Genomic DNA, 25,269 nt, shown 5'->3' on the forward strand with positions numbered 1-25,269 from the left:
GGGGGGTTGCAAGCTGCCAGGACAGCTCTTGGTGCTGCAAAGTGTGGGTGCCTCTGGGGGCCAAGGTACAATCCAGCATTAAGATCTATAGTGCAGATCTGGGACAGTTCTACCAGTGATGCTCACACAAATGGAGCCGAGCAGAGGTGATATGGAGAGGAAATGCCAATTGATTGAGTGGTGAGTTCTAGGCCCAGCTCTGCCACTGATTCATGCTCTGGTTTTAGGCAACTCCCACGCTCCCTGTGTTTCACTTTGTACAATTAAAATGTCAAGAACAGACTATATGACTGCTAGGCAATAGTGCTACAGCAGGGCACAGTATGAATTCCATTCAAAAGCTCAGAGACCTTATTTTAAAGCCTCTTATTCCCTCCCCCCCATGTCTTGGATGCTCTGCTCATTTTTCTTTTCAGGAATTTAATAGGTGACCAAGTGGCCTTTGGGCCATCACTATCCCTCTCCCGGACACTCTGCTCTAGTGAGCTCTGCAGGAAAGTGGGCTAAGGGGCGTGCTAGGCATTGTTCTGCAAGAGCTCTGGGCTGGGCCACCAGCCCCCTACAACTGGCCAAGAAACTGGTGCTTCCGCTCCAGCTGGGGCAACTGCCCTGAGCCAGCACCAAGCAGCTCCAGGTTCTACCCATCCTTCCCCCTGCCCCCTTTGGAAGGGCTCACTGAATGGGCTTCGTACAGGGGTAAGCTGGGGAATATAAATGCCCACCCCCTCCAGGAACTCCAACCCCCCCGCAGAGAGATGCACAGCAACCCACAGCTACAGTGATGTTAACAGCCCCTGCACCCACCTCACCCCCCACCCTGAGGGCTTGGGTAGTGGCTCTATGAATTTTGGGTTCTGCGGCTACAGCCCAGCCCTTAATTGTTAATCATGTTGATTACAGTAGGGCCTGAGGGGCCCTTGAGGCTAGGTGCACTCCCCCTGCTCAGGGGGATCAGGCCCTTCTGGAGCATGCCCTGAAGCAGCTGGCACCCAAGTCTCTTTAGGGACAGGTACATGGCCCTAAAGGACCCATGGGACAGCCCTGCAAAGGCTGGAGGTCACAGGGCTTGGGGCTAAATATTGCCATGTAGACATTTGGGCTTGGGCTGGTGTCTGGACTCTAGGGACCCCCCCCCCCCAGAGGGGGATGGGCCTCACAGCCCAGACTCCACCCCAATCTCAAAAACGTCTACAGGGCAACATTTAGCCCCAAAGCCTGAGCCTGTGTAAATGGCCCTGAGCTTGGACCCTCAGTGCAGGGGTGTTTTTATAGACATCCCCTTTGGGGAATAGGCTCTACCCACACCGTGCACATGGAGCAAGGGGTAGGATCTGGCCCTACATTTGGCTTCGTAGCAGGCAGGATTCTGCCAGAGAGCGTGGAAATAAGGTTCATCCACAGCCAAGCCAGGGTGCTGCTTTGGTGGGGACAGAGAGAAAACGCAGGAGCCTTGGGGAGGGGGAATTTTTGCTCAGAGTTGTCAGGGGCATTTCAACCCCCACATTCAGGGTACCCACATTCAGAACGCCCACAAAACAAACCAACCAACCGAGTGAAGTTGCCTGAGGAAAGAGACCGTTTCCCCCTTCACTCAGCTGCCATGGACCTTACTTACAGGGCAGGGGCGAGCTCAGTGTTATTCCCAGGCCAGGATGTGCAGGTCCTCAGGGTATCTGAAGAGCCCTATGACCCAAGTCTCAGAGGCAGATGCTGATCATGGTGTGTGTTTTGGGTCCCCCCCCCATTGGAGGAGTTTTTTTTGGGGGGGGGGATGGGTCTAGTGAGAACTCTCTTGCTGCCCACATCAGCCCACCTCCCTCCCTTGGGAGAAGTTAAGAAGTCTCACCTCTCAGTTACCTCCTCACCTCAGGCCTGTAGCTGGCTGCAGCTCCCCAGGGGCTCAAGAGCCCAGCAAGGATTCTAGGAGGAGTCATGTAACATCCCAGGGCTGGCCCTTTCCACAAATCCTCCATCAGCCTCACTCCAGGTGGAACGGCCCATGGCAGGAATGGGCAACAGGCTGGAGCCGGTGCAGTGGTCAGAATTTTGTTGACCACTGAAGAAAAAGCCACAGGGGAAACCAAGCGGACGCTGGTGATTATTGCAGCAGGCGGTTACGCTGCCCCGGCGTTACCAATAACGGCTCCACGGAAACCCTTGTGGGACACATTTTATTTTTCAGTTAAAAAAATATATAAACAACTCCACAGCTTCCTAACAGTTATTACAATAATCAAAACCACAATGAGCAGACTAGATACACATCTGTGAACAAACAACTGTCCTGGGGTTGGAGAAGGGTGGAGGCAGCAGGCTGGGGAGGGGAGATGCTGTTAAAAAGGTCTCATTAAAATCACTCCCAGGCCCTCAAACCTACTCTGTGAAGCGCAGCCTCCTGGCTGGATAGGTCCTTTGGAGACGACAACCACCACCTGATCCCAGCTAGTCAGCTGCTCCCCAGGTCACTCCCACAACCCGCCACTGCGTCTCTCTGCCCTCCACCACCAACCCCTGGCCTGTGGGGATCTTCTCCCTGGAGAACACCCCTGACCCAGACTCTCACCACATTTCACCCCATCACACCTGTGCTGTTGTCCCCCAGCTTCAGACAGCCCCTTCTATCTTCCCCCCTCACTTTATACCCTCTCCAGGTGGGATGCTGCTGCCGAGAGGTACCACCACCCAGCTGCAAAGGTCACATAAGTGCTGAGCAACGCCTGGCACTCTGGCCTGCGCTGCGGGTTGTCCCTCCGCCCTGCTGTGCTCAGGAGCAGAAGCAACACCCAGGACTCAAACAGAAAATCGAGCCAGTCTCTTCCAACTAAGCTAGACTGGCCTAAGACTCTTCCTGCCCCGAGGAGATAAAGGCAGAAGATACCCACCTCTAGCAATGCCACCAATGGGCAGAATCTCTGCATTCCACCCTCAGCAGAGGTCTCAAGCCTGTACTTACCATTAATGACAAACCCACCCAAATCACAAGGAACCCACTTCTACGAACCTGCACTAACATTCGCAGTGAGCGTTCACGTGAACGGCGAGACGTCTACTCAGCTCTGGCCTCCCTTGGACCCAAGAGCAATTTGAACATGGGACCAGCCCCAACATGCCAGGGCAACAGGAAAAGGGACCCTTGAGATTAGATGGGCAATGGCTTGATTTCAGGGCTGTCTTTGACGGGAGCATACAGATCAATAGCTCCTTCCTTAGCCCACTGAGGAGGCCTGTATTCAATGGTTGCTTTGATTTCTGGTTGGCCTGGGGAACAGAGGGGGCAGTTTAAATACAGATTAATTTCAAGATGAAAAGAGGGGTGCATGGAAATGCATTTGAACCCAAAAGCTGCTGGCTCTGCAATGCTACGCGGTAGCCAGACAGAACACGGCACTCTGGGATTTTACAGTGAGACCATATGGAAAGAGGAGGCAGAAATCAGTTATTTCTCAACGTCTCACAATGCTGCAAGTGCCTCATCTATGGGAGCCCTGCAACCAACGCTGGCTGCAGTGAAAGGAGAGGCCAAAAAGGTGGGTGCTGGAGGGAGGTGGAGACTGCAGGACGGCAATTCTATTGTGAGGCCCAGGATTGGGGCCCAGGGCACTGAGCTTAGGAGCTCTATTCTGTCAGGGCCCAGTTCTGGCTAGTTCAAATTTGGGGCTCCGTGGACTGGGGTATGTCGTGTGGGAGAGAAGAGACAGTCAGGACTGGCAGCAAGGGGCACTGCAAAACCTAGTTTGGGGCATCACCAGGAATCAGGTTTGGGGCAGGGGGGAGGGAGGGAGAAATTTGTTGGTTTCAAATAGGCCCTGACAGGATAACCCAGCTGGGGCTGTAGGAACTGGAACTAGGGATGAGAAAGCAGCATTTTGGGGGAGCCAGAAGGCTTGATGTTGGTTATGGGGTGAACACTGCCTTGGACAGTGCACTTCAGGGCTCTGGGGTCAGGGGAATTTAAGTACTGAGGAGGCTTAAACTGGTATTGGGGGCTAGATGGGAAAAGAAGAGCAGATGAGCTCCTGGCAGTGTGATCCCAGGATGGATTGATAGGGGATGGGCTGTGGGGTTGAACACACTCCAGGGATTTTTGTGGGGAGGGATTGTTGGGGGGGGGGTTCTAATGTGGCTCAGGCAGTCCCTTTGGGGGTGGGAGGGCTTGGGGAGTGGGATGTAGAGGTGAGGAAGTGGAAGGCTGCAAGCAGAATGAACTCTGCCCCAGGCAGCCAAGTGCACAGCTCTGGGAAGCAGGGGCTGGGTGCATGGTTCTGGGGAGGGCGGTAACCGGTATGCTGGGGCACGCGGCCTCGGACAGTCCAGCTGGAGTCTGCGGGGAAAGGCTATTTCTGCATGTCGCACTGCAGGAGGAGGACAATAGAGGGGTCGCTCTTGGCAGCTTCCTTGAACTCTTCCAGGGTGATCTGGTCATCCTTGTCCTTGTCCATCTTGGTGAAGATCTTGTCAACCCGCTGCTGGGGTGTCAGCCCGTCCTGGTTCATTCTCATCATGATGACCGTCCCCACCATCTTGTAAATAGCCTGAGGCATGAAGGACAGAGGGAAGAAGGGTGAAGTGAAGAGGGCCCCTTCTGCACGGCAGTAACACCATGCTAGCAGGGGCAGGGCTGAGTAGGTCCACACAGCAAGTGAAGGGGTGGTTGGAGCACAGACAGGTGTACCTATGCTAGCTTTAATCCAGCTAGCGTGAGTAACAATAGCATGGCACAGGGAGGCATGGGCTTGTACTGGATTGCAAGCCCATGCCTCCACAGCCACACAGCTACTGTTAGCCACACTAACTGGATTAAAGGCTAGGCCTACCTGTGCTACAAACCACCCCTTCACCTGAAGCCCTGCCCACCCACCTACTTGAACGGCCCCCACCCATGCTGCTGCAGCTTCAGGACTGCTGTTCCTTGAGCTAGCTTTGATCTAGCACAGGTAAGTGGACACATGCTGCACCGCCCCCGGCGAGGTCTATGGCTGCACCTGCAGCCATGGGTAACTTCCAGCTTGGACTGAGCTAGTGTGCTTTAAAGAGTAGAGTCATGCAAGTAGATACTGGGGGACAGGTGTGATGGTATCAGGTGGCAACCCTGTACCACCACCCATGTAGCCATGGTTACACAGCTATTTTGCAGTATGCTAGATCTACCTTTGCCAAAAGTTACACCCTAGGCTGCAGTGTAGACATACGGCAGCAGGGAAGAAGAGACTGGCGGGTGAGTGATTGTGGGCCAAACTGTCTGCTGATGTCACCTGGTGCCATTCCAGTCAGCACAGAGCCACATCAGTTAACACTGGCAGATCTGGCCTGGCATGCCTTCAGGGCCCAGTCTGCACCTAAGCAGGGCATTCATTGCCAGAGCATAGGGACTTTGTTCTTAGGAGGGATGTAGGAAGGTCAGAGTAGCCTGGAGGGGAGGGCGAATGCTCTGGGGGATATGGATTTACCACTAGGGACCCCGGAGTGTTTATTACCTATGGTTCAGGGCATACTGGAGTTGCTTTTGAGTTTGAACACTCATGTGCTGCAATGTTTTGAAGGGGCTTCTATTCTAGTTGCTTGGTCCTGCTCTCCAACCTCCCATCAGTGCTGGGGTGAACGATCAGAACGAGCCCACTGCAGCATCTGACCCCACTGTCTTCACAGAGACAGAGAGGCCGGTGCATTCCGATACCTCAATTATTTCTAGCATCTCCAAGCGGGTTATCTTCCCGTCTCCATCTAGGTCATACATCTCGAAGGCCCAGTTCAGCTTCTGCTCAAAGCTTCCCCTGGAGGTGACTGACAGGGCACAGATGAACTCCCGGAAGTCGATCGTCCCATCACCGTTCTTATCAAATGTGCGGAAGGCGTGCTGAGCAAACTTGGAAGCATCTCCATATGGGAAAAACTGCAGGGTGAGGAGAGGCTAGTAAGAGATCTAGAGATAGAGGACCTGCAGTGCAAGGGAGCATATGGGATTCATTGCTGCTTAGAGACAGCTACACACAGAATCTGTATTTCTAGTATAGAGAGATAGAGGGCATCATCAACTTAGAGAGAATAGCTGCGGGGGACAAGGAGTAAGAGGTGGACCTATTTGATTCTAGGCACAAATCTGTGAAGGCCTGGCCAAACCAAGAACTTTAGAGGACTTCTTTAGCCCCCACCACTATGGTAAGTTTCTGAGTAGCAGCTGTGTTAGTCTGTATCTGCAAAAAGAACTGGAGTACTTGTGGCACCTTAGAGACTAACAAATTTATTTCAGCATAAGCTTTCGTGAGCTACAGCTCACTTCATCGGATGTATGCCACTATGGTAAAAGGCTTATCTAACTTTTAAGGGAATCTGAGCTCTAAATATGGCCACTTTCTATCACTGCAGAGAAAGGGGTGTGGAAAGACACCCGGGCAATCATACTTCAGGAGACAAATTCAGGGCATCTCTCAGCCTGCAGACAGAGGGTAGCACAGAAGGTTTTAGGGGCAGGGGGTTATGATCTAGCTCTGACTGGACTTGGAAGGAACAATCAAACATTCTGTAGCTTAGAGCAGTCAGGGGTTCTGTGACTCCAGCCCAGGATCCTGCTAGCAGAGGGAGATCGACTAGATCTTTGCAACCCCAATCCATCCCTCAGGCTGTGCTGTGCCAGCCATGGCCAGCAACAAGTACCAATTTCATCCTAACCATAAAACTCTCCTGGGCCCAGACAGCACCAGCAGTGAAGGGGGCGGTTCAGTGGTGCTCTGGACTTCTAGTTGGTCTAGCACTACCCGTTTGCTTTGCCGCCATCCAGGTGAGTTAGTGGTCTCAGCTAGTTACCAAATGCAGCCTTTTAAACAGCCATAGCCCCATGTTTCCCGGCAGCTTATTCACTGCCTGCCCCCATCCACCCAACACTGACCATCTTCTTCCCTCCCCTGTACCTTGATGTAGAGCTGCTGGAATTCATCCAGGTTGAGGATGCCGGTGGGACAGTCCTTCAGGAAGCCCTTATACCACTGCTTTAGCTCTTGCTCACTGAACTCTGTGCTTCTCACCAGGTCGTCCAGCATCTCAGGGGCCAGCTTACTGTTGTGTTTTCCCATCACGGACTCTGGAAAGATCAGCAGTTCTTAGATGCTGAAGTACTAACCGTGTTGGGGAGAGGGCCGCGAGACAGGCATTCTTGGGCTCCCTTCCCAACTCTGCCACGTCTCCATCTCTGTACCACAGTTTCCCCCGTTCCCTCTCTGCAAAGTGAGGGTTGTCATGCTGACCAGCCTCACGGGTGTGCATGGGAGGGTTCGCAAGTTAAGCTTGGTACAAAGCACTGGTGTTGTCAAAGGTCCTGGAAGCAACAAGTATCAACATGGCCAACATTTCAGAGGAGACAGAAACACTACTGGAAAAGCCAGTGACTGATGAATGTGACTCACAAGCCACCTCTCCCATGGACCAAAGCCCTGAGAAGACCTGCCTGCCCTCCCCACCACTCGGTGGGGTTGTTTGCGGCTTGGATGTTTCCATACTAACCATGCTTCATGCTACTACAAGTGTTGCTGGTTTTGTGACTAGGGCCACCCTGGCTCCTACAGAGAAGAGACTAGACAGCTGATCCCAGGAGTGCCATCTGACATCATTCTAAAACTTGTCTGGACACCATGAGACCTCAGCCAACACCTCACCTGCCAGTCATGGCCAGTAAAACCTCAGCACCCAGTGACTGTCTCATGGCACCTGCCACAGCATAAGATAGGTTTTAGGAGCAGCTGAGAAGCTCACAATATTGGACTCCTGCTGGAATCGCAAGGCCATTAAGAATCATCTTGTTCAGAGTTTTTCCTGGGATGATTTCATAAGCCCCCAAAAGCAGCACGACTGGATGGAATTTTGAGGACATGTCTCACTGCCAGGGAGTTGAAGTAGCAGCTGGGAACCCTTTTCCTCTCTTCCCCATGGCTGTTGAGGGCCAAACCGGCCAAGACATGGCCAGAACACCCTCCCTCTAGCTGGAAGAAAGAGCAGGGCACCTTAATGCCGTGCGCTCTGGCACAAACCTCTGGGAATGGAGTCAGGAAGGCATCAGATCTGCCCAGTAAGGAAGCCTCCAGCAATCATCCAACACTGTCGGTTCTAACAGTGCTAGAAGGTCTCTTGGCCAAGAGAGCCAGCTTCCCCCCAGTGCTGGGGCAAGGCCAGAATGCCTATGGGGGAGTGGGAGTGGGTGGCTGGTGGTAGCTGCAGCAGCAAGGGGTTGGGGGGGCTTTCCATGAAAATGTTTAAAAAGAAGAACAAGCCAAAGCTGTGAAGTCAGAGCATTTGGTGGTCTGTGCTATGAAGGGTTAAATAAAACTAGTATTCATTGAGAAAATGAAAGGGGTGGGGCAGAGCCCAGGGGAGCCCTTGTCAGTGATTTGGGGGTGGTGTCACCTCCAACTTTCCAAGGCAGGGAGAGGCAAGGGAGGGAGAAGAGGATGTTCTTGGAACAGTCTCATCTGTGAGGCTCCCATTCAGGATAGAGTTGGCAACAGTGTGACCTTGCCCACTACTCTCTTGGGTTTACTGCGAGACTCCTGATATTTGAGGTTGAATTTGAAGCCCTGGTGCCTGCAGTCCCGCGTGTACAGAAGGAGCTCTGCTTTTTATGCTTTTTTAAAAGTACATTTCTAGCCCTCATGGATGCAGAGGGAGAGCTTGGGGAGGGGGGGGGGGGAAGTCACGAGTATCCCAAGAAACTCGGAACCAAGAACACCAAAAACAAACTAGAGCAAAAAGAGTCCTGTGTGTGGTTTGTTTTTTTGTTTAAAGACAAAAATGTGATTTTTGAATGTTTGGGGCTGGCAATCCTGAGCTTCCCCCCACTCCCTCCCATTACTTTGCTCAGACAGAACGACCCACCTTTTAGTCCAAAAGGCGTGCCCTTGGGCCACATCTAAGAATTCCAGATAATGGTGTCGCCAGCATGGACCTAGGGAGGAATTTGAGACATCTCCGCACCCAGAACACACCCTCCTTCTCCACATAAGGCCGGCTGCTTTTTCCTCCCAACGCAAGTGTCAATAGACTAGATCTGGAGGGAAGGGCTCAGGGAACAAATAGGCCTGCAGCAAAATATCCGAGTAGCCATGGATAATAATCTGGTGCTGTTTGCTGTAGTCAGAGCAGAGAGGCAGGATTTCCGACTTCTATTCATGACTGCATTGCTCTTCAAGCTCAGGCAAGTCACAGGTCAGCCTTTGTGCCTCAGTTTCCCCATCTTTAGAACAGCTGTTATACCTCTCCAAGTGGAGCACTGTTAGTCTTAATCAGTGCCTGAGAAATGCTTTGAGATTCTTATATTACAGGTGCAATAGAAGGGCAAAGTATTTACTGCTTGATGAATTCCTGAGTGGGGAACCTGTGTCTAATGAATTCCAGCCATAGATACCAAACCTCCACTGTGGGCGGTTAACTAGAGAGCAAAGGAGGGGGTAGCGGTGCTCCAGAGAGGTCATTCCTAGCACAACCACCCCAGACATAGGTCCCAAGGCACAGCCCAAGACTTTCAATTCTAAAGCAGATACTTGAGCAAACTGAGTAAATCTATGAACAAGTAGAAGTAGTAAGCTCTCATCCCTCATGCACCAACCAGCAGAGGGCGACACCATTTAGCAAGTGTTACCCTAGGCTGCAGTATTGTGGATGTCAGGATTTCAAAAGTGTGTTGGGGCAGCTCTGACATTTGCCTTTCTGCATCAGTCAGCCCTTTATAAAAGGGCACGAGCTTTCAGGCAGCTCCTTCCATCCCCAGGCTCTCCCACAGCACTACAGAGAAGCAAAATACTGGCAAATCAGAGAATGCCTAGGCAAAGAAAGAATCTGCCCAGCTTTCAGCAACCGCTCCCACACATCCTGGGTCATTATTTGCTGTTTAATCGAATGGCAGATGGTTGGCCAGGAGGACACTGGTGTTACCTTATATGCTCAAAAAAAATTAGATTTTTAAATTCACCAAGAGACAGACCGGAACAGACAAGCCCAGATCTCAGTTTGATGCATCTTCCAAAATATGGCACTTTAAGTGCCAGTGATTTACAGACATCTGCTTTGGCACTCCTTTGTCTCCCCAACCAGCTTCCCCCTCTATGCCTGCCTCTTCCTGTACGGTCCTGGTTTCCCAGGACATCTTGTTCCTTGCCCCAAGATAAGCGAGAGACTGTCACCAAGTCTCAAAATGCTCACAAAAAAGGGATGTTTCAGAGTAACAGCCGTGTTAGTCTGTATTCGCAAAAAGAAAAGGAGGACTTGTGGCACCTTAGAGACTAACCAATTTATTTGAGCATAAGCTTTCGTGAGCTACAGCTCACTTCATCCACAGTATGCATCTAATGAAGTGAGCTGTAGCTCACGAAAGCTTATGCTCAAATAAATTGGTTAGTCAAAAAAGGGATGCTCCTTCCTAGCATAGACCTCAGCAGCTAAACTCCTTCCTGCTTCTCTGTGCCATTGGCATTTCCCGGCCCAAATCTCGAACCTGCAACTGTCTACAGAAGTGACGGAGCAGATAAATGCCCCAGTGCAATCAGAAGTTTTGCCATTGATTTCAGTGAAGATCAGAGGCTGAGCCAACCTTGTTTGGGATCACAGGCCAGTCGTCTAAGTCTCTTGGTATGGATGTTAATTTCTGTGTCCTGGATACTGTGCAATCAGGCATGCAGGAAGAGCGCTTGCCCTATAAGCAGAGCTGGCTGGCGGAGGGACTGTCCCACCCTGCACAAGAGAAGGTGTGTCAGGCATCTAATCCCCTGCTGCGGTGTTCTCCTCCAGTGATTCTCGCTGTTGAGCAATTGGAGACAAACGTAGGAGTCTAGATCTGCAAGTTTAACCTTCAGAGAGCTCAGGGCCTGGGAGTGATGTCACTGGGTCCTTTGATTTCTGATGCCTCCCCCCAAGTATGGCACAGGGGCTGCCCCATTGCTGAACAAGAAGAGGACTTCCCAATTACACTAGGCCAAGTTCACCCCCCATCTCACATCAACTGCCGCCTAGCTCAACCCACTCACTCTCTGCTTTGCACTCTCTCCCAATGAGGCATGGTGGAGAACTGCTGGAGGGGGAGAAACAGGCTTCTGGAAGAGCATAAGCTCTACCCAGCCCTTGCCTTAGAATCACCCCTTGAACCTCAGCAGGTTTCTCAGCAGAGGTGGATTTTGCTCCAACACACGTGGGCCAGGGGATTTTATCATGGGACTCTGTGGCACCATCTGGGAACAGAAGGCAGAATACCAGCAACTGCGTGCTTGGTACGGACACTTCATCTCCAAGCTCAGAGCTGATCCCAGAGAGTTACTGGTTGAAATGAGACCTGGGTTAGTGACAGGCAGGGACCCAGTCATGACACCATATGATGCAGATTCCCTCATCTCCTCTGGGGGGGGGGGGGGGAGGAAGCTCTCCCTGAGGGCCTAAATGCTCCAAGCCACCTAGTTACTGCTCTCCCCATTCTGCAGGTGGAGTTTTGGGTTTGTATCCTGCCTGGCCCCTCACCCCCCCCCCCAATCTTTACTGCACGAATAGGCTAGAACGATGCCACAGCCTTGGAGCTCTTGCTCGGCAATGGGCATTTGGCTTAGACAAAGCCGAAGGATCTCTAAGCAGAGTTCGGATGTTTCAAGAACCCCCGTTTAGAAATTCCAAACTTTGCTTTCCTAGAGCCCCCCACCCACCCCCTTCAAGCCTAGCAACTGATGGCCCCCACCCTGCCACACCCCAGAATAGCTGCAGCCAAACTCAATCCTTCTCAGCATCCCCGAGCCAAGTGCCTTGACTGCCACAGACATCAATGGGAGCCGAGGGCACTTAACATCATGAAGGACCTGGCCTTGCCCTAGCTTGGGTCTTTTCTGTCTAATTCCCCTCCCCCCCCCCAGCGACTTCCCGTCCCTGCAACTTCACCCACTGCAGAAGCAGCACACAATGGAAGGGCATGTCAATGCAGCTTCCCCCACCTCCCAAAAAACCACCTCTACACCCTCCCCTGCACTGGACTGTCTCCAGACCCAAGTGGGGCAGACACTGCCCAAATTCCTGGTCTCCGACATCCCTCCCTGGGTCAAGCATAGGGAGGCGCAGCTGCAAGGGGACGGAGGCCAAGCCACCCCCTTCACTCCCCTTCCCCCAGGTTTGTTTGTGCTCACGCTGAAGGGGGGCAGGGACAATCTCCGCATTACTCTGGTACATATAGGAACTGGTGCTGAGGAGGTTGCCATGGCGACAGCTCCGCTGTGGAGAGATGGTTGCCAACAGTAGCAGCATTCCCAAAGCTACCAGCCAACTCTTCCCCCTGTGCCTTTTACTTCCACAGACCTTTGCGCTTCAGCCAAAAGCCACAAGATTAAATCACTTTGGAGCAAGAAGAGGGGGGTGGGGAAATCATGGCTAGTGGTCCCAACTGGGAGGTCAAAGCAAAATCAGGTTCCCTCTACACCCCTCACCAGTGCTTGTCCCCCGAGACTTGAAGTAGAGCATCTGGCTTTCGAGATCTTTGGGTCCCTCATGTAAAGCGGTCTGCACCTTTCACTTCAGGGCGACCTGCCCCCATATTTTAAAGGGGTGGATCCTTTGATCCTGATGAAGGAGATCAAATGCTGCAATGCTTGATCTCAGCCACTCCATGGCCAGCACCATCAGCTTCAGAGGGGACAAAAGTCCATGCCAAGGGGAAGCTCCCTGTGCCCCTCTCCCCACTCTTATGCCAAGACTCAGCCTGAGAAGTTCAAAGCAGGAAAACATGCGAGTCCCTGCTGCATGCTCACAGACCCGTCTTCCTAAAGACCTGCATAACAACCTTAGAGTCCAGCTTCATTTCACAGGGTGGGGGGGGGGTCACAGCCACTGCCTTGGGGAGTGCATCTGTTCTCCAGAAAGCTTAACGAGCCTGCAGACCTGGGTCTGGGAAATCTAACAGGGTCACGTGTGCTAAACAGAACTGGCCTGGGCCAGTACCACTTGGATGGGAGATCTCCCAGGAACAGCAGAGTGCAGGACATGCTGTTGAGGATTCTTCTGAGCCAAAACTGGCTACTGGGAGAGATGCCACCTGTCACATGCTGTTTGCAAGACAAAGTCCCAATTCCTTGTTACTATTAAAGGCTGTATGTTTCTTGGGGTGGAAAGGAGATGTGGGGGGGGGGTGTGTGTGAGAAGAGATCAGTGTTAAACTCATGCCCTGGCTGAAACCGGACTTGGGTCAATTCCTTTCTTCCCACTTCTAGTTCTCCCTGCAGTGCTAATTGAGAGCAGTGGCCAGAGCATAAGTCTGGGAGCCAGGAACACTGCAGTGCTCATTCCAGCCATGCTGCCTTGAGCAAGTCACGTCACCTCTCCATGCTTCCCCGAGTCCTCCATCTGCAAAATGGAAAGACGCTTACCTGTCTCAGTTTTCCTTCTAAACTGTGGTGCAATTATGCCCTTTCACAATAGCTATGCTCCACCCAAGAAGTGGCTGTATTTCAGCTGCCAAGTGACAGGATCCCAAGCTACAGCCAGTAAATCAGTTTACGCCTGCAGAGTGCTGTGGGCTGAAAGATGTGGTGTGAGTGTATTTGCTAGACACAGGAAGCCAAAGCACAAGAGTGATTCTCTTGGACTCACATGGTGCATGGAAATTCTCCATTCTGTGTTTTCCATCTTGCTGCAGAGATTTATTATTCTGAATGTCAGAGAAAGGCCTTAGATACAGCTGTTCTCTCCCCCCCCAGTCCCTCTGATTGTGGGGCTCAGATGGTCTCCTGGAGTCCCCCTTCCATTTAGTGGGACTGTGTTTCTCTGCAGATCACCACAAGTTCTGGATTGATTCTAGGCACAGGCCAGCTCTGCTACTGAGAGAATTAACCCTCTTGCTCCTAAAGTAGTCAGGGTTTTCCTGGTGCAAGAGTCATTGCTATGAACAAAGGCAGAAGAATTGCTGGGCAGGTGGGTTCAAAGTAAGGGAGATGGCTGGGCTTGAGGGATTCCCTCCAGTGTGCAGAGACAGGAAGGACGATCCTTCCCAGTAGATGCGCATGTTGGCTGGAGTGGGCACACTTTGCATAAGAACAGTGAGACCTGTTTGAGGAATGCCGCAGGGTACAGGTGGTATTTGCATGGTCACTATTCAGCAGGAGCGGAGCCAGCACCCTGGGAGCAGCAGGAAGAGGTGACAGGAGATTGCAGCATGTGATCAGCCCTGTGGGTTTGGGCAGGCAGACATTTCATGTGTAGGTCTGTCAGGAGTGTAACACACCTGTGTATGTAATATCTAGCCAGGTTACACACAAAGAATGCGCATGTTCAAGTTGTGCACTCATATCCATTGTGTGCGCAGAGGGGAGCGTACAAGGGCTGTGTGCGTGGGTGTACACACACAAGATGGGAATGTGTAGAGAAGGGACACTAAAGCCATATTTCTGAGGCTGCCATTTGATGCAAATTTTAAGAGCCAGGGAATAAAGAGCCATCCCAGGCTGGGATAATTCCATTTTGTCCAGGGAAGGGGAGTGAACCCCAGAGGCAGGAAATTACATCTTGATCACTGGAACAAGGGATTACGTGGAGACATTCATGGTTGCCTGTGGGACTGTGCAGGATGAAAGGAGCTGTAGAATTTATCATCGTGTCCCCACGCAAGCTGCTGCACAAACAGTTAAAAAAACCATAGCAACGGACTGATGCAAGACATCGTTTGTGAGCTGTGTACGTTCCATTGTGGGGACATCGGCACTGTGCATGCCCAGACACACACATTACACCGTGTGCAATCCAAAGATGCGGGCACATGGTTGAGTTTGGAAAGGGCTCCTCCATTCCACGGGCTGGAGCGTGTGTTACATTGTTCGTTCTCCATCATGCAATGGCACTTTCTGAGGGTTCTCCGAGATAAGGAGAACCCAGCCCACATGCCTCCAGAGTTTGGATTGGTGAAAAGATCACAGGACCTCGATGAAACAAATCTCCCTGTGACCAGCTGCCTGCGTGCTCCTCACAGTACCTGCTGCAGGCAGTGAGGAATAGGAAAAAACAAACAAAAAACCATGGCAAGCACCCTGGTGGGTTGAAACCCTGGTGGGTTGAAACCCTGGTGAGCTGGCTTGTTGTTGTGACCAAACATGGGGCTCTGGATTGTAGAGACTGTTTTTTTGGAGACACTGGCTTCCAGAATAGCAATGCCACACTTACACGGGCCAGTTACAATACCTCTTACTGAGATTCCCCTCCCAAACCAGGGCTTTCCCAGGGCAATGACAAGATGGCTGCTTTTATGGTTGGGGGAGAGAATCTAAAGCTTTGGTACATAGAGGAACTAACTAGCACTAGTGTATGTGCAGGAATGACCCCCTTACTGCCCCCCCATACAATAAAGCATAAATTAAAACAACCCTTACAGTACCTCCCCCCAGCCCACCTCCCCCACATACACTCATAAAATCACACTGCTGGGATCTGCAGCACGACACTGTCCTAGTAGGAGACAAACAAAGGGATGGGGTAGAGAGGGGCATCTGTGCACATGTCTCCCCAAAGCTCTTAAGGGTCTTTGACGGAGGTTGGTTTGGAGGCTCCCCTGGGCTTATTTGCAGAACAGCCCCCTCCTGAGAGCCAGCCCATACCCCACCTCCATTTCCCAAAGGAAGGGCTCCCCACACCTGCCAGCCACGCTGGGATTTTAGATCAGGCGCTGCATGCACTAAACCCGCTGCCAGAGCGGTGGGAAACTTTGCAGAAGGAGCAGCAAGAGTTCTGGGTTGATGCCAGCCTGGGGCAAGCTCAGAGATGGAGCCTATAGGGCACTTGAGCCAAGGACCCAAACACCCCCCCCACCCCCTTTGCAATAGATGCAACCAGTACAGCACCTGGCTGGGACCAGCTCCTACGATGCCCCAGACACAGCTCGCTCAGCGAGGGGCTCTGAGCCAGCAGAGGGGGGCAAGCAGAGGGGGGCACATGACAGGGCCAGCTGGCCGAGCAGACCCACTGCTCCCCCATCCCCGCCACTTGAATCACAACACATCGTGTGATCATCAGCTATTGCTGAACCTCCATTTTATTTCCAGCAAACCCCCTTTTGTCCCCCAACCCCACAGGGGCTAGAGGAGCCCCTGGGGCATTTCTCACCCTCCCAGGTGCCTCTTACCTTGCAGCTGGGCTGGGATGCAGGGGAAGCGGCCGTCGTCCCTCTGGGCCAGCGAGGTGTCAGCCCCAGGGGCGGTGTCTCAGGAGAGGGGGGGACGCCTCCTGCCCATGCACTCAAGCGAGCCCCGGCTTTCCCCCCACCTGCACTGCCCGCGGGCTGCGGCTCCCTCTCTCTTGTATCCCTACGTGCCCCGCCCCGCTCGGAAGGGAGGCGCCGGATTGGTCCCGCCGGCAGGCTGATTGGGAGAGGAGGGTGTCAGTCAGCAGAGCCTGCTTCAGCTGGGGCCGGGGACATGCTGCCGGGCTGCCTGGCCGCTGGGCTGAATCGTGCCCGCTTTGCTCAGGGGCGCGGGGAGTTTGCTCCCGGGTTAACAGGGGGTGGCCTGTGCTCTGTCTTCTCCCGGATAAGGGCCTGGTGGGACTGGGAGAGATGCAGGATATTATAGGGAGGCAAAGGGGGAGGGGATACCTTTCATTAGACCAACTTCTGGGGGGAGAGAGGCGAGCTTTCCAGCCCACCCCGGGCTCTTCTGCAGCTGGTTCCTGCCAGCGACACCACACCTGGTGGTTGTTCCCTTCCCCTTCCCCTGCCCCCCGCCCCGCCCCACTGCAGCATCCCATGCCACCCAGGGCTGCCCCAAAGCGCTGCCCTCCTGCAGGGGGGGAGCAGGCGTCTCCCCTGGCTCTGCCAAAAGCAGCCCCAGGGGGGGCGCCGACATGCTGTCCGTTCTGCTCCCCTTGGCGCTCTCCTGGCCTTGGTGAGTCACGGCGCTTCCCTCACCTTGGCCTGCAGTCCGGGTACATGGCAGTAAATACTCCAAGGAGGGGCTGACGCGGAGCCCACCTGTGGCCCTACTTACAGGCAGCTCCTTATATCAAGTCACGGAGCCTTGCTAGCAAGATAGATGGCTGAACTTCATTGATCATTCCTGTGTCTGTGCCCAAAGGCCTGTCCCGTCATGCACTGGATTCAGCATAAAGTCTGCGATGGAGTCTCAGGGGTGTTGCCCCAGAGTCCTGGCCAGGGGTCTAGTGGGGAATGCGTAACAACAAACATAACTCCTGCTCATTTGCTGTCGCAGCCCTCATCCTCCCTTCCTCTAGTGCAGAGCCGGCACTCGGCATAAGAAGACTGAGGCTATGTCTACCCTTGCACTTTTGTCAGTAAAACTTTTGTCGTTCGGGTGTGAAAAAACACACACACCCTGCCGACCGACACAAGCGTCACCGACAGAAACGCTGATGTGGACAGCACTATGTCAAGTACATAAAAAGTTGTTACAAGGAGGAGGGAGAGAAATTGTTCTTCTTAACCTCTGAAGATGGGACAAGAAGCAATGGGCTTAAATTGCAGCAAGGGTGGTTTAGATTGGACATTAGGAAAAACTTCCTCCCTGCCAGAGTGGTTAAGCACTGGAATAAATTGCCTAGGGAGGAGGTGGAATCTCCATCATGGGGGATTTTTAAGAGCAGGCTGGACACACACCTGTCAGGGATAGTCTAGATAATATTTAGTCCTGCCTTGAGTGCAGGGGACTGGACTAGATGACCTCTCAAGGTCTCTTCCAGGAGACGCTCTCCCAGTGACATAGCTTCTGCTGCTCATTGGGGGTGGTTTAATTATGCCAACCAGAGAGTTCTCTCCCGTCGGCATAGAGCGGCTACACAGGAGCCCTTACAGCAGCGCAGCTGAAGGTCTGTAGTGTAGGCATAGCCTAAGCAATTGCATAGGCCCCTGAGCGGCTCAAGGGGCCCCCCATTTGCTTTTTAATCTAAGAACTTGCCTGTTTTAATACTGGGGGGGTGGGGTGGGAAAAGTATTCCTGCTTAGGGCCCCCAGTGGGCTAGGACCAGCTCTGCCCTACTCTGTCCTTGAGTGAGTTAGGGCTAATTTAGTGTGTGATCCTGACCTGCACCAAGCACCCTGGAGGTCAGAGAGAGGTGTGGGTGCTCAGCCCCTACAAATCATGTTCTTGGAGCTTGTTCAGAGCTGAGGCCTGTCATATTCCACTGATCTGTAAAGCGTCCTGCCCACCCATAAAGCTGGGTTGATGATAATAAATACAGCATCCTTTGGATACAGAGAGATGGATTCTGAGCCATCCTGACATCTCACAGAACAAGGAGGTGCCGTGCAGGGAAATCCGCACTCTCCCAGGGGACTGAGGTTTAGATAAGATCATTGCCAGGGACCCCCTCAGCCTGGGGTATGATGGAGACAGCACCGGCAGCAGAAGGGAAGTCTGGGCGTATGAATTATTTGTTCTCAGGCACCAGGGAAGTCAGTCACGTTACAGTCTCCTCTTCCCAGGCCCCTTAAAGTACTACTGGGTAGAAGGCTGGGATTCCAGTTTTGAAGGCAACTGCTCCGTGCTAGGACATATGCTAACCATGGCATCTCGCTGCAGCCAGCCCAGCCCCCCATTCAGCTGCGGTGGGAATTTCCGCCTGGTGGGGGCTGGTCTTTAACACGTGAAGGTGGATTGGTCAAGATCTCCTTGGTTTGAGCCCAGAGCTCTGCCCTGCCCAGGACGTGCCATGCTGGGTCTAGGAGCTCAAGATCCAAAGTGATGAGCAGGGCGGGGAGTGAGGGGGAAGCCACCCCGAGCTGAAATGCTGCTCCCAGGAGGGGAGGCTAAGAGGGCAGTGGGTAGCTCAGCATTTCCTTAGCAGGGGGAGGATTGTGCCCAGGTCTTGATGGGCACACCGGTTCTCCACAACATGCCCTGCCCCTTTCATGCCCTGGCCAGAGAGGAGCTTTTGTGGGGAAGAGCAGGCCTGCCGATAAAAAAACCAGAGAGAGACCAACTGATTTCAGAAACAAAGGCAAATGGTTTCCATGGTGACTGCCAGCAACAGGAGGATGTGTCTCCTGGTGTCCTTACTTCTCAGATGCTGCTGTGTGTCCCCAGGGCTGCCGAGCCCATATTTAACAGGGCCCTGCTGCAGTGGCCACGGGGGAGCGGCTCCACCTGTCAGGGAGAGGAAAGGCTCCAGCCAGCTGGGTTCGGTGGCCCCACCCCGTGGAGATCATTCCTGTCACGCGGAAATGTGCCCTCCACAAGTAGGGTACAAAACAATGGGGCAGCTGACAGGGTGCATTGAGCTCCCCCTTGCAGATCTCCCAGGACAGCTACTTCACAAAAGGGACGAGCCGGGGAAAACCTGGACAGGCGGCAACCCTGCCCACAAGACACGACACGGAGAGAGAAGACCGCTACAGGCCTCTGGCTGGAGACGGCAGTGGGGAGGATCCATCTTGGGGGGCAGCTTCTTCCCCCAGAAATGAGGCAGATGGTGTCTCGTACGAGGGACTAGAGATGGACTGAGGGGTTGAAAAAAACAGGGGAGCTGGCTGGCATTGTTCGGTGCTCCTGAGAGATGAAGATGCCCTCATTGCTCAGATGGGGCACAAGGCTAGGTCTGTGTCGAATGAAGCTCACTACCATCTGGAGAAATAGGGGATATGCCCACTGCTCTGGACAAATGGGGTCCTGGGACTCTGGAGGGCTAAGTCCCAGTGTCCCAGGGGTCTCTGCATTATAAGGAGTTGAGGGTGTGGCCCATGCTTTGAGCAGTTTCCTGGGAGTGTACAGAGCTGAGTTGACGTGGCCCATGGTCTAGGAGGATGGCGGGGTCGGGGGGGACTAAGCTTCCCAGACAGAGCTCTTCATCTAAGAAGCCAAGATCATAGCAAGCACGGCCAGCAAGCACGGTCAGCGTGGCTGAGCTGAGGTCAGCGTATGTGATGCAACACAACTTTATTTTGTGCATTTTTCCTACTGTGTCCCACATTGCTTTGCGGCATGAGCTCACACAAGGTACCAGATGGGTACCGCTTTCTCCTGGGATGTTGCTCGGTCTCCCACACTGATCACCAGCCCTGCTCTGAAGGGGCCTTCCCTTCAGAAAAGGGTTTAAAGTACTTATGTCTTTAATGTGTTCGGCCTCCCAGCACCCTTGTGAGGCAAAGCAGTGCTGTTATCCCCATGTACAGAGGGGAAACTGAGGCACAGAGCAACTAAGTAACTTGCCCAAGATCACACAGGAAGGCTGTGGCAGACCAGAGAATTGAACACAGGTCTCCAGCTAGTGCCCTAATCACTGCGCCGGCAGGGAGAGACTTTTTGTGTGAAAGCGTCCCACTGAAACAGGTAGCTTACTTTAGCAATCAGCCCTGAACGCCCCTATTGCAAAGCTGGAGAACTCTCTCACCCCCTCTAGGGAACAGCCCCAGCCAGAGGCTTGGGACATTGCACTGGTTAATGAGGTGGAATGCTTGGCGGCTTTGAAATGCCTTCTGTTTAAACACCTTTAGAATTCAGACTAGTCACTGCTGATGCAAAGAGGTGACACTTCTGGGGAAAGAGGCCCATTAACCCCAGCCTTTCCCTGTTCAGTTCATTGGGGTATTTAAGAAATGAAGCTGCAGCACCCCCACACCCCTAGTTCCTGTGCCCACAACGAAGCATCTACAGATGCAGCGTCTAGATTGCACCCAGCCAAGGAAGTAAATGGTTTACAAAGGAGGATACAGATCCTGAAAGCAATTTATCCTGAGCCTGGACAGGAATCCATCCATCATTCCAGCTGTCCCACACAGGGCTGGAAAACCAGAAAGCAAAACCCAACAGGAAAAGATCTGTTTTCTCTTCCAGAAACACATCATGCAGGAACTGCTGTCTAGCCTGAAATCAGTGTCCCTGGTGGTTAGGGGCTCATCTCCACCCCCCCAACCCGCTAGCTAGGGGCTCAACTCCCCCCACAGCCTACTGGTTAGGGGCTCACCTCCCCAGCATCCCCCTATCCAGTAGCTAGGGGCTCGTCTATTCTGGGACCCTCCCCCATCACCACCTACGGATTCACATCTCCCCAGGATTTCGCCTCTGCCCTCTAAAAGCTCACGTTCCACAGGATCACCCCACCAGCTAGAGGCTTACACCTTAAAGGAATCCAGATCTTCATCCCTTCAGCATGGTGCATGCTGTCCACATTGTCTCACTAGGGAATCTCCCTTGAGGCCAGGGGAGAGTTCAGGCTCCAGGTTTGGGGGGAGGGGTTCTACTCAAAGCCCCCTCCCCCGCTCTAAACAGCTGCACCCTCTTTCCTGGCAGAGGGGAGAAAGGTCAGAATCCATGCTCAGGCTTGGGTCTCCCCCTGCCATTCCCCCCGCCCCCAGCACAGCTGAGCCCTCCCACTGCGAGCGCTCCCCAAAGGAGAGGAAAACTATGCCCCCCTCTCCCCCCAGCAGCGATTCCTCTTCCATTTACAGCCCACTTAAAAAGAGAAGCGGCGTCAATTAAAAAGACAGCACGCTTTTTTCCTCTCCCTCGAAGGATTCTTCAAGGGCCTGAAAAATTAATGAGCGACTAATTGAAACCGTGTAATGGCTGAGCCCTGGGGAGACCGGTACCCCACTCCCACCAACAGCAAGGCCAGGATCCTCCTCCGACAACTCTGGCAATTAGCAGCACAGCCTGGGCCGGCACCGGGGACTTCATGCATCTGCGGGGGCGGCCACTTGGGCATCAGAACCACCTCCCACGAGAGGGGAATGGGAGCGTCCCAAAGAAAGACGTGCCGTCGCGCAGAGCCCGCTTCCTTCCATCCCTCCCGCGCAAGTCGAGCAGAGATTCGTAGATTCTAAGGCCAGAAGGGACCATCGGGATCATCTAGTCTGACCTCCTGTATGGTACAGGTCAGAGAACGTCCCCGAAACAATTCCTAGAGAAGAGCTTTCAGAGAAACCTCCAATCTTGATTTAAAAACTACCAGTAACGGAGAATCCACCACGACCCTGGGGAAGTTGTTCCAATGGTTCATTACCCTCCCTGTTAAAAATGTACACCTTATTTCCAGTCTGAATTTATCTAGCTTGATCTTCCAGCCATTGGATCCCGTTATACCTTCCTCTGCTAGATCTAAGAGCCCATTGTCAAATATTTGTTCCCCATGTAGATAATTACAGACTGTGATCAAATGACCCCTGAACTTTCTCTTTGTTAAGGCTAACTGGATTGAGCTCCTTGAGTCTACCCCTGCAACGCACATATTCTTATCCTTTAGTCATTCTCCTGGCTCTTCTCTGAACCCTCTGCAGATTATCAACATCCTTCTTGAATTGTATTCCAGCAATGGTTGTATCAGCACCAAATCCAGGGGTAAAATAACCTCTCTACTCCTGCTCGAGATTCCCCTGGCTACACACCCAAAGAGCATGAACCAAGCAGAGTGAGGCCTCAGCCTAGTTATTTAGGGTTATGGACAACTATCTAGTTTAGGTACTTGTGTGGCCCCCATATTTGAGCACCTCAGAGCCTCCCTGTGAGGCAGGGCTAGGCTAATACCCCAGCTGGGGAACTGAGGCACAGAGTGGCTAAGGCCCAGATCCTCAATGGAAGTTAGGAGCCTAAGCACATTTATGGATCTGAGCCTAAGTGACTTGACCAAGGTGTGGCAGAGCTAGGGAACTGAGCATCTGCCATACAAGTTACAGGTGAGCATCCTAACCCCTGGGCCAGCCTTCTGCTCCTAAATAACTGCTGGCAATTCTTGTGCCTGGCCAGTAATGCTCTTGGCAGGAATGTGTCCTGCTGCGTGCTGAGCATACTAGAAGCATCTGGGCCATATTTTGGTGGCTAAGTAGCAGCTGAGCACTTCTGAAAATCTGGTCCCTTGTGGGCAGAGGGGCCTGGACTTCAGCACTGGGCTAGTTCCTTGCTGAGCTGGAAGTGGGTGGATTTCGGGATAGGATCTATTGCCCCCTGCTCCATATTTATTTACATGCTGCACACTTCTGAACAGGCAGCAAAGCAAAGCCTCATGCGTGGAGCCAGCCTGCCACCCTCAGCAGGCGAGAAAGCAACTCAGCCCCCAGCCAGGCTGCTTGGGTACTTGCCTCCAGGCACTGGGCCAGCTTTGAAATCAATGGGTGTCAGGTGCCTAACTTGCTCAGATGCTTTTGACCATCCCACTAGGTGCCTAGGTACCTTTAGAAATCTGGCCCTGTGTATTTAGATTAAGGATCAGGGCTTAAATCCTACGGTGCAGGATGCTAATGTGCTGGACAATCACTCAAAATCACCCAGTCAGATGGCCTCGGTGTTAATCAGAACCAGCTCTGGGCTGCTGTGGATACATCTGGATATGCCTTGTTAGATCAATGAATTACACTGTCTCCAAACAACCTAGTGCTTCCTGAACAGTTCTAGGGCAGTTGGTTATCTGTCAGGATCTTAATTAAAGCTTAATCTGTAAACCCCTTTCTGGTCCAAATCAGAGGATTCTGCATAGAATCATCTTCCCTCATTACTCGAGCTCTTCTCCTTAAATCTTTCCTTCCTCTTTCTCTTCTCTGTTTTCACTTCCTTGTCCACTTTCTCCCCATTTCCCCGATTCTACACTGATATTTCTCCTTTGCATCCTAGCAATTGACATTCCCCCAGTCATTGCAGCTGCAGATCTACGGATAACGTGAAAGCCACCCAGCAAGACAGTGAGCCTACAGCTTGGTAGTGCCCCAAGGCTGTCACCTCCAGGGAGCGACACCAGCTACGCTGGGTGACTGTACTAGGATAACTAGGCTTTAATGATATTCCTAAAATCTCCCACCACCCGCCCAATCAATGCAGGAAGGAAATTAACACTCAGAAGAACCCAAGCTCCGCCCAAAAATCCAACATACACAGGATGGAAATATCTCTGGTATTGCATCCTTTAGAGAGAACAAAAGCCTATGTGTTAAAGGGGTGACTTCCAGCTCCCAAGGGTGCTAGATGACCAGCAAATGATGAATTTAATTGGACGACAATTTGCTTGTTACCCTGTAGTCCTGCAAGAGAGATCCAAAGGAGGTAGCATGACTAGTGGTTAGCACACAGGTGTGGACATCGGTCTTTCTAGGCTCTCTCTGCTACCTGCGAGGTAGAACAAATAACCGGGTGCCTCAGTTTCCCTACCTGTAAAATGAGGCAGGGGCATTGTGAGGGTTAATGCATTGGCATTTGGAAAATGCTGTGAGCTCCTCAGCTGGAGAGCACCAAAGAAAAGTGAGGTCTGGTTACGTTCAGTGCACTGAGACCTCGCCCTTTCCACTACACCCCCTTTCCCATTCTCTTGGCTTCTCCTTCTCTACCCAAGCAGAGCCTCCTTCCTCCAAACTTAACCCCCACTAAAGCTGCAGGCTCAGTTCTTTACCTGCATCTCTAAAGTGACCTGTTCAGTCCTTCCCCAGCAGGTTTGGTCAATCCAAGAGCAGAGAAAAGACAGCAGACCCTTCCCCCCACTACCCAAAAGGAGCGTTTTGACCACAGCTTTTGCATCCCAGGAAGGGCTGCGTCTTCCGAGTGCTCAGAGCCTACCAGGGCTGTGACCCCGTCACTGCCTGTACACCAGCCCCTGGGAAGAGGGGGATTAAGGTGATATGGACCCCACCCGCTCTAGCCCAGGTGTGGCTCAAATAAAGATCATTCCCACCTGCTGGCTCTTTGGCAGCGTATGTGAGAAGCATTGGTGAGCTCCGTCCAATGCCTGCCTAGCAAAACCCACTGCAGCGGGCACAGACCCCTCATCTGTGTGTACTGCAGTAATGCGGCATGGAACCGGCTGAACAAAACATTTGTTCAACCCAAAGTGAGAGATTTCATTTTGGTTTTGAGGGGAGTGGGTTTTTATAAAACTTTAAAAAAAGAGCAAAACTGAGTGAAAATTCAAACCAAAACGTCATTTTTGAGTCCAAACGTTTCATTTGGAAAAAATATTGAAACAAATCATTTGGTTTGTGTGGGACTTTTTTGTTTTGTTTTTGACAGAAAACAAATTGGGGAAATCCAGTGCTCGTTTGTGAACTGTTTCGCACAACCCTACTCTGCTAGTGTAAACACAGGTTATACCAGCAAAAAAAGTGATTTTGTGGGTATAGTTTATACCGGATTCAGTGAGCAAAATAAGCAAAAGCACTTTCATGTCAGCAAAAGTGCATCTATTCTAGGGATTTTTCCAGTATACACATATTGTAAAAAGACCACACCCCTAACCAACATTGCTACACCAGCAAAAGTTTGTAGTGTAGACCTGGTCTCAGTAACACTGACAAATTGATTATATTAATAAACAGAGGTATAAAACTCCTTCAGTTTGAATTTTTCTAAAAAAATCATG

The 25,269-nt window shown here is 52.3% G+C and overlaps 1 protein-coding gene across 2 annotated transcripts in view; it reads right to left on the minus strand.

Moving 5' to 3' along the window:
- Window positions 1-2,157: 2,157 nt before the first annotated feature.
- HPCAL4 (hippocalcin like 4) overlaps window positions 2,158-25,269 on the minus strand; it is a 32,224-nt gene continuing 9,112 nt past the window's right edge. Inside the window, exons 1-4 of one of the 2 annotated variants that reach the window (XM_073317669.1) lie at window positions 16,112-16,280; window positions 6,906-7,075; window positions 5,675-5,890; window positions 2,158-4,532 (exon numbers count right to left, since the gene is read on the minus strand). In XM_073317669.1, the coding sequence (XP_073173770.1) occupies window positions 4,335-4,532; window positions 5,675-5,890; window positions 6,906-7,067 (576 nt within the window). In that variant the 5' untranslated portion in view covers window positions 7,068-7,075; window positions 16,112-16,280 and the 3' untranslated portion in view covers window positions 2,158-4,334. Of the gene's footprint in view, window positions 4,533-5,674; window positions 5,891-6,905; window positions 7,076-16,111; window positions 16,281-25,269 lie in introns of those variants that run through there. The other variant, XM_073317670.1, reaches the window with a different exon arrangement.

The sequence above is a fragment of the Lepidochelys kempii genome, chromosome 19 (genome assembly GCF_965140265.1).
Source record: "Lepidochelys kempii isolate rLepKem1 chromosome 19, rLepKem1.hap2, whole genome shotgun sequence".
Lineage (NCBI taxonomy): Eukaryota > Metazoa > Chordata > Testudines > Cheloniidae > Lepidochelys > Lepidochelys kempii.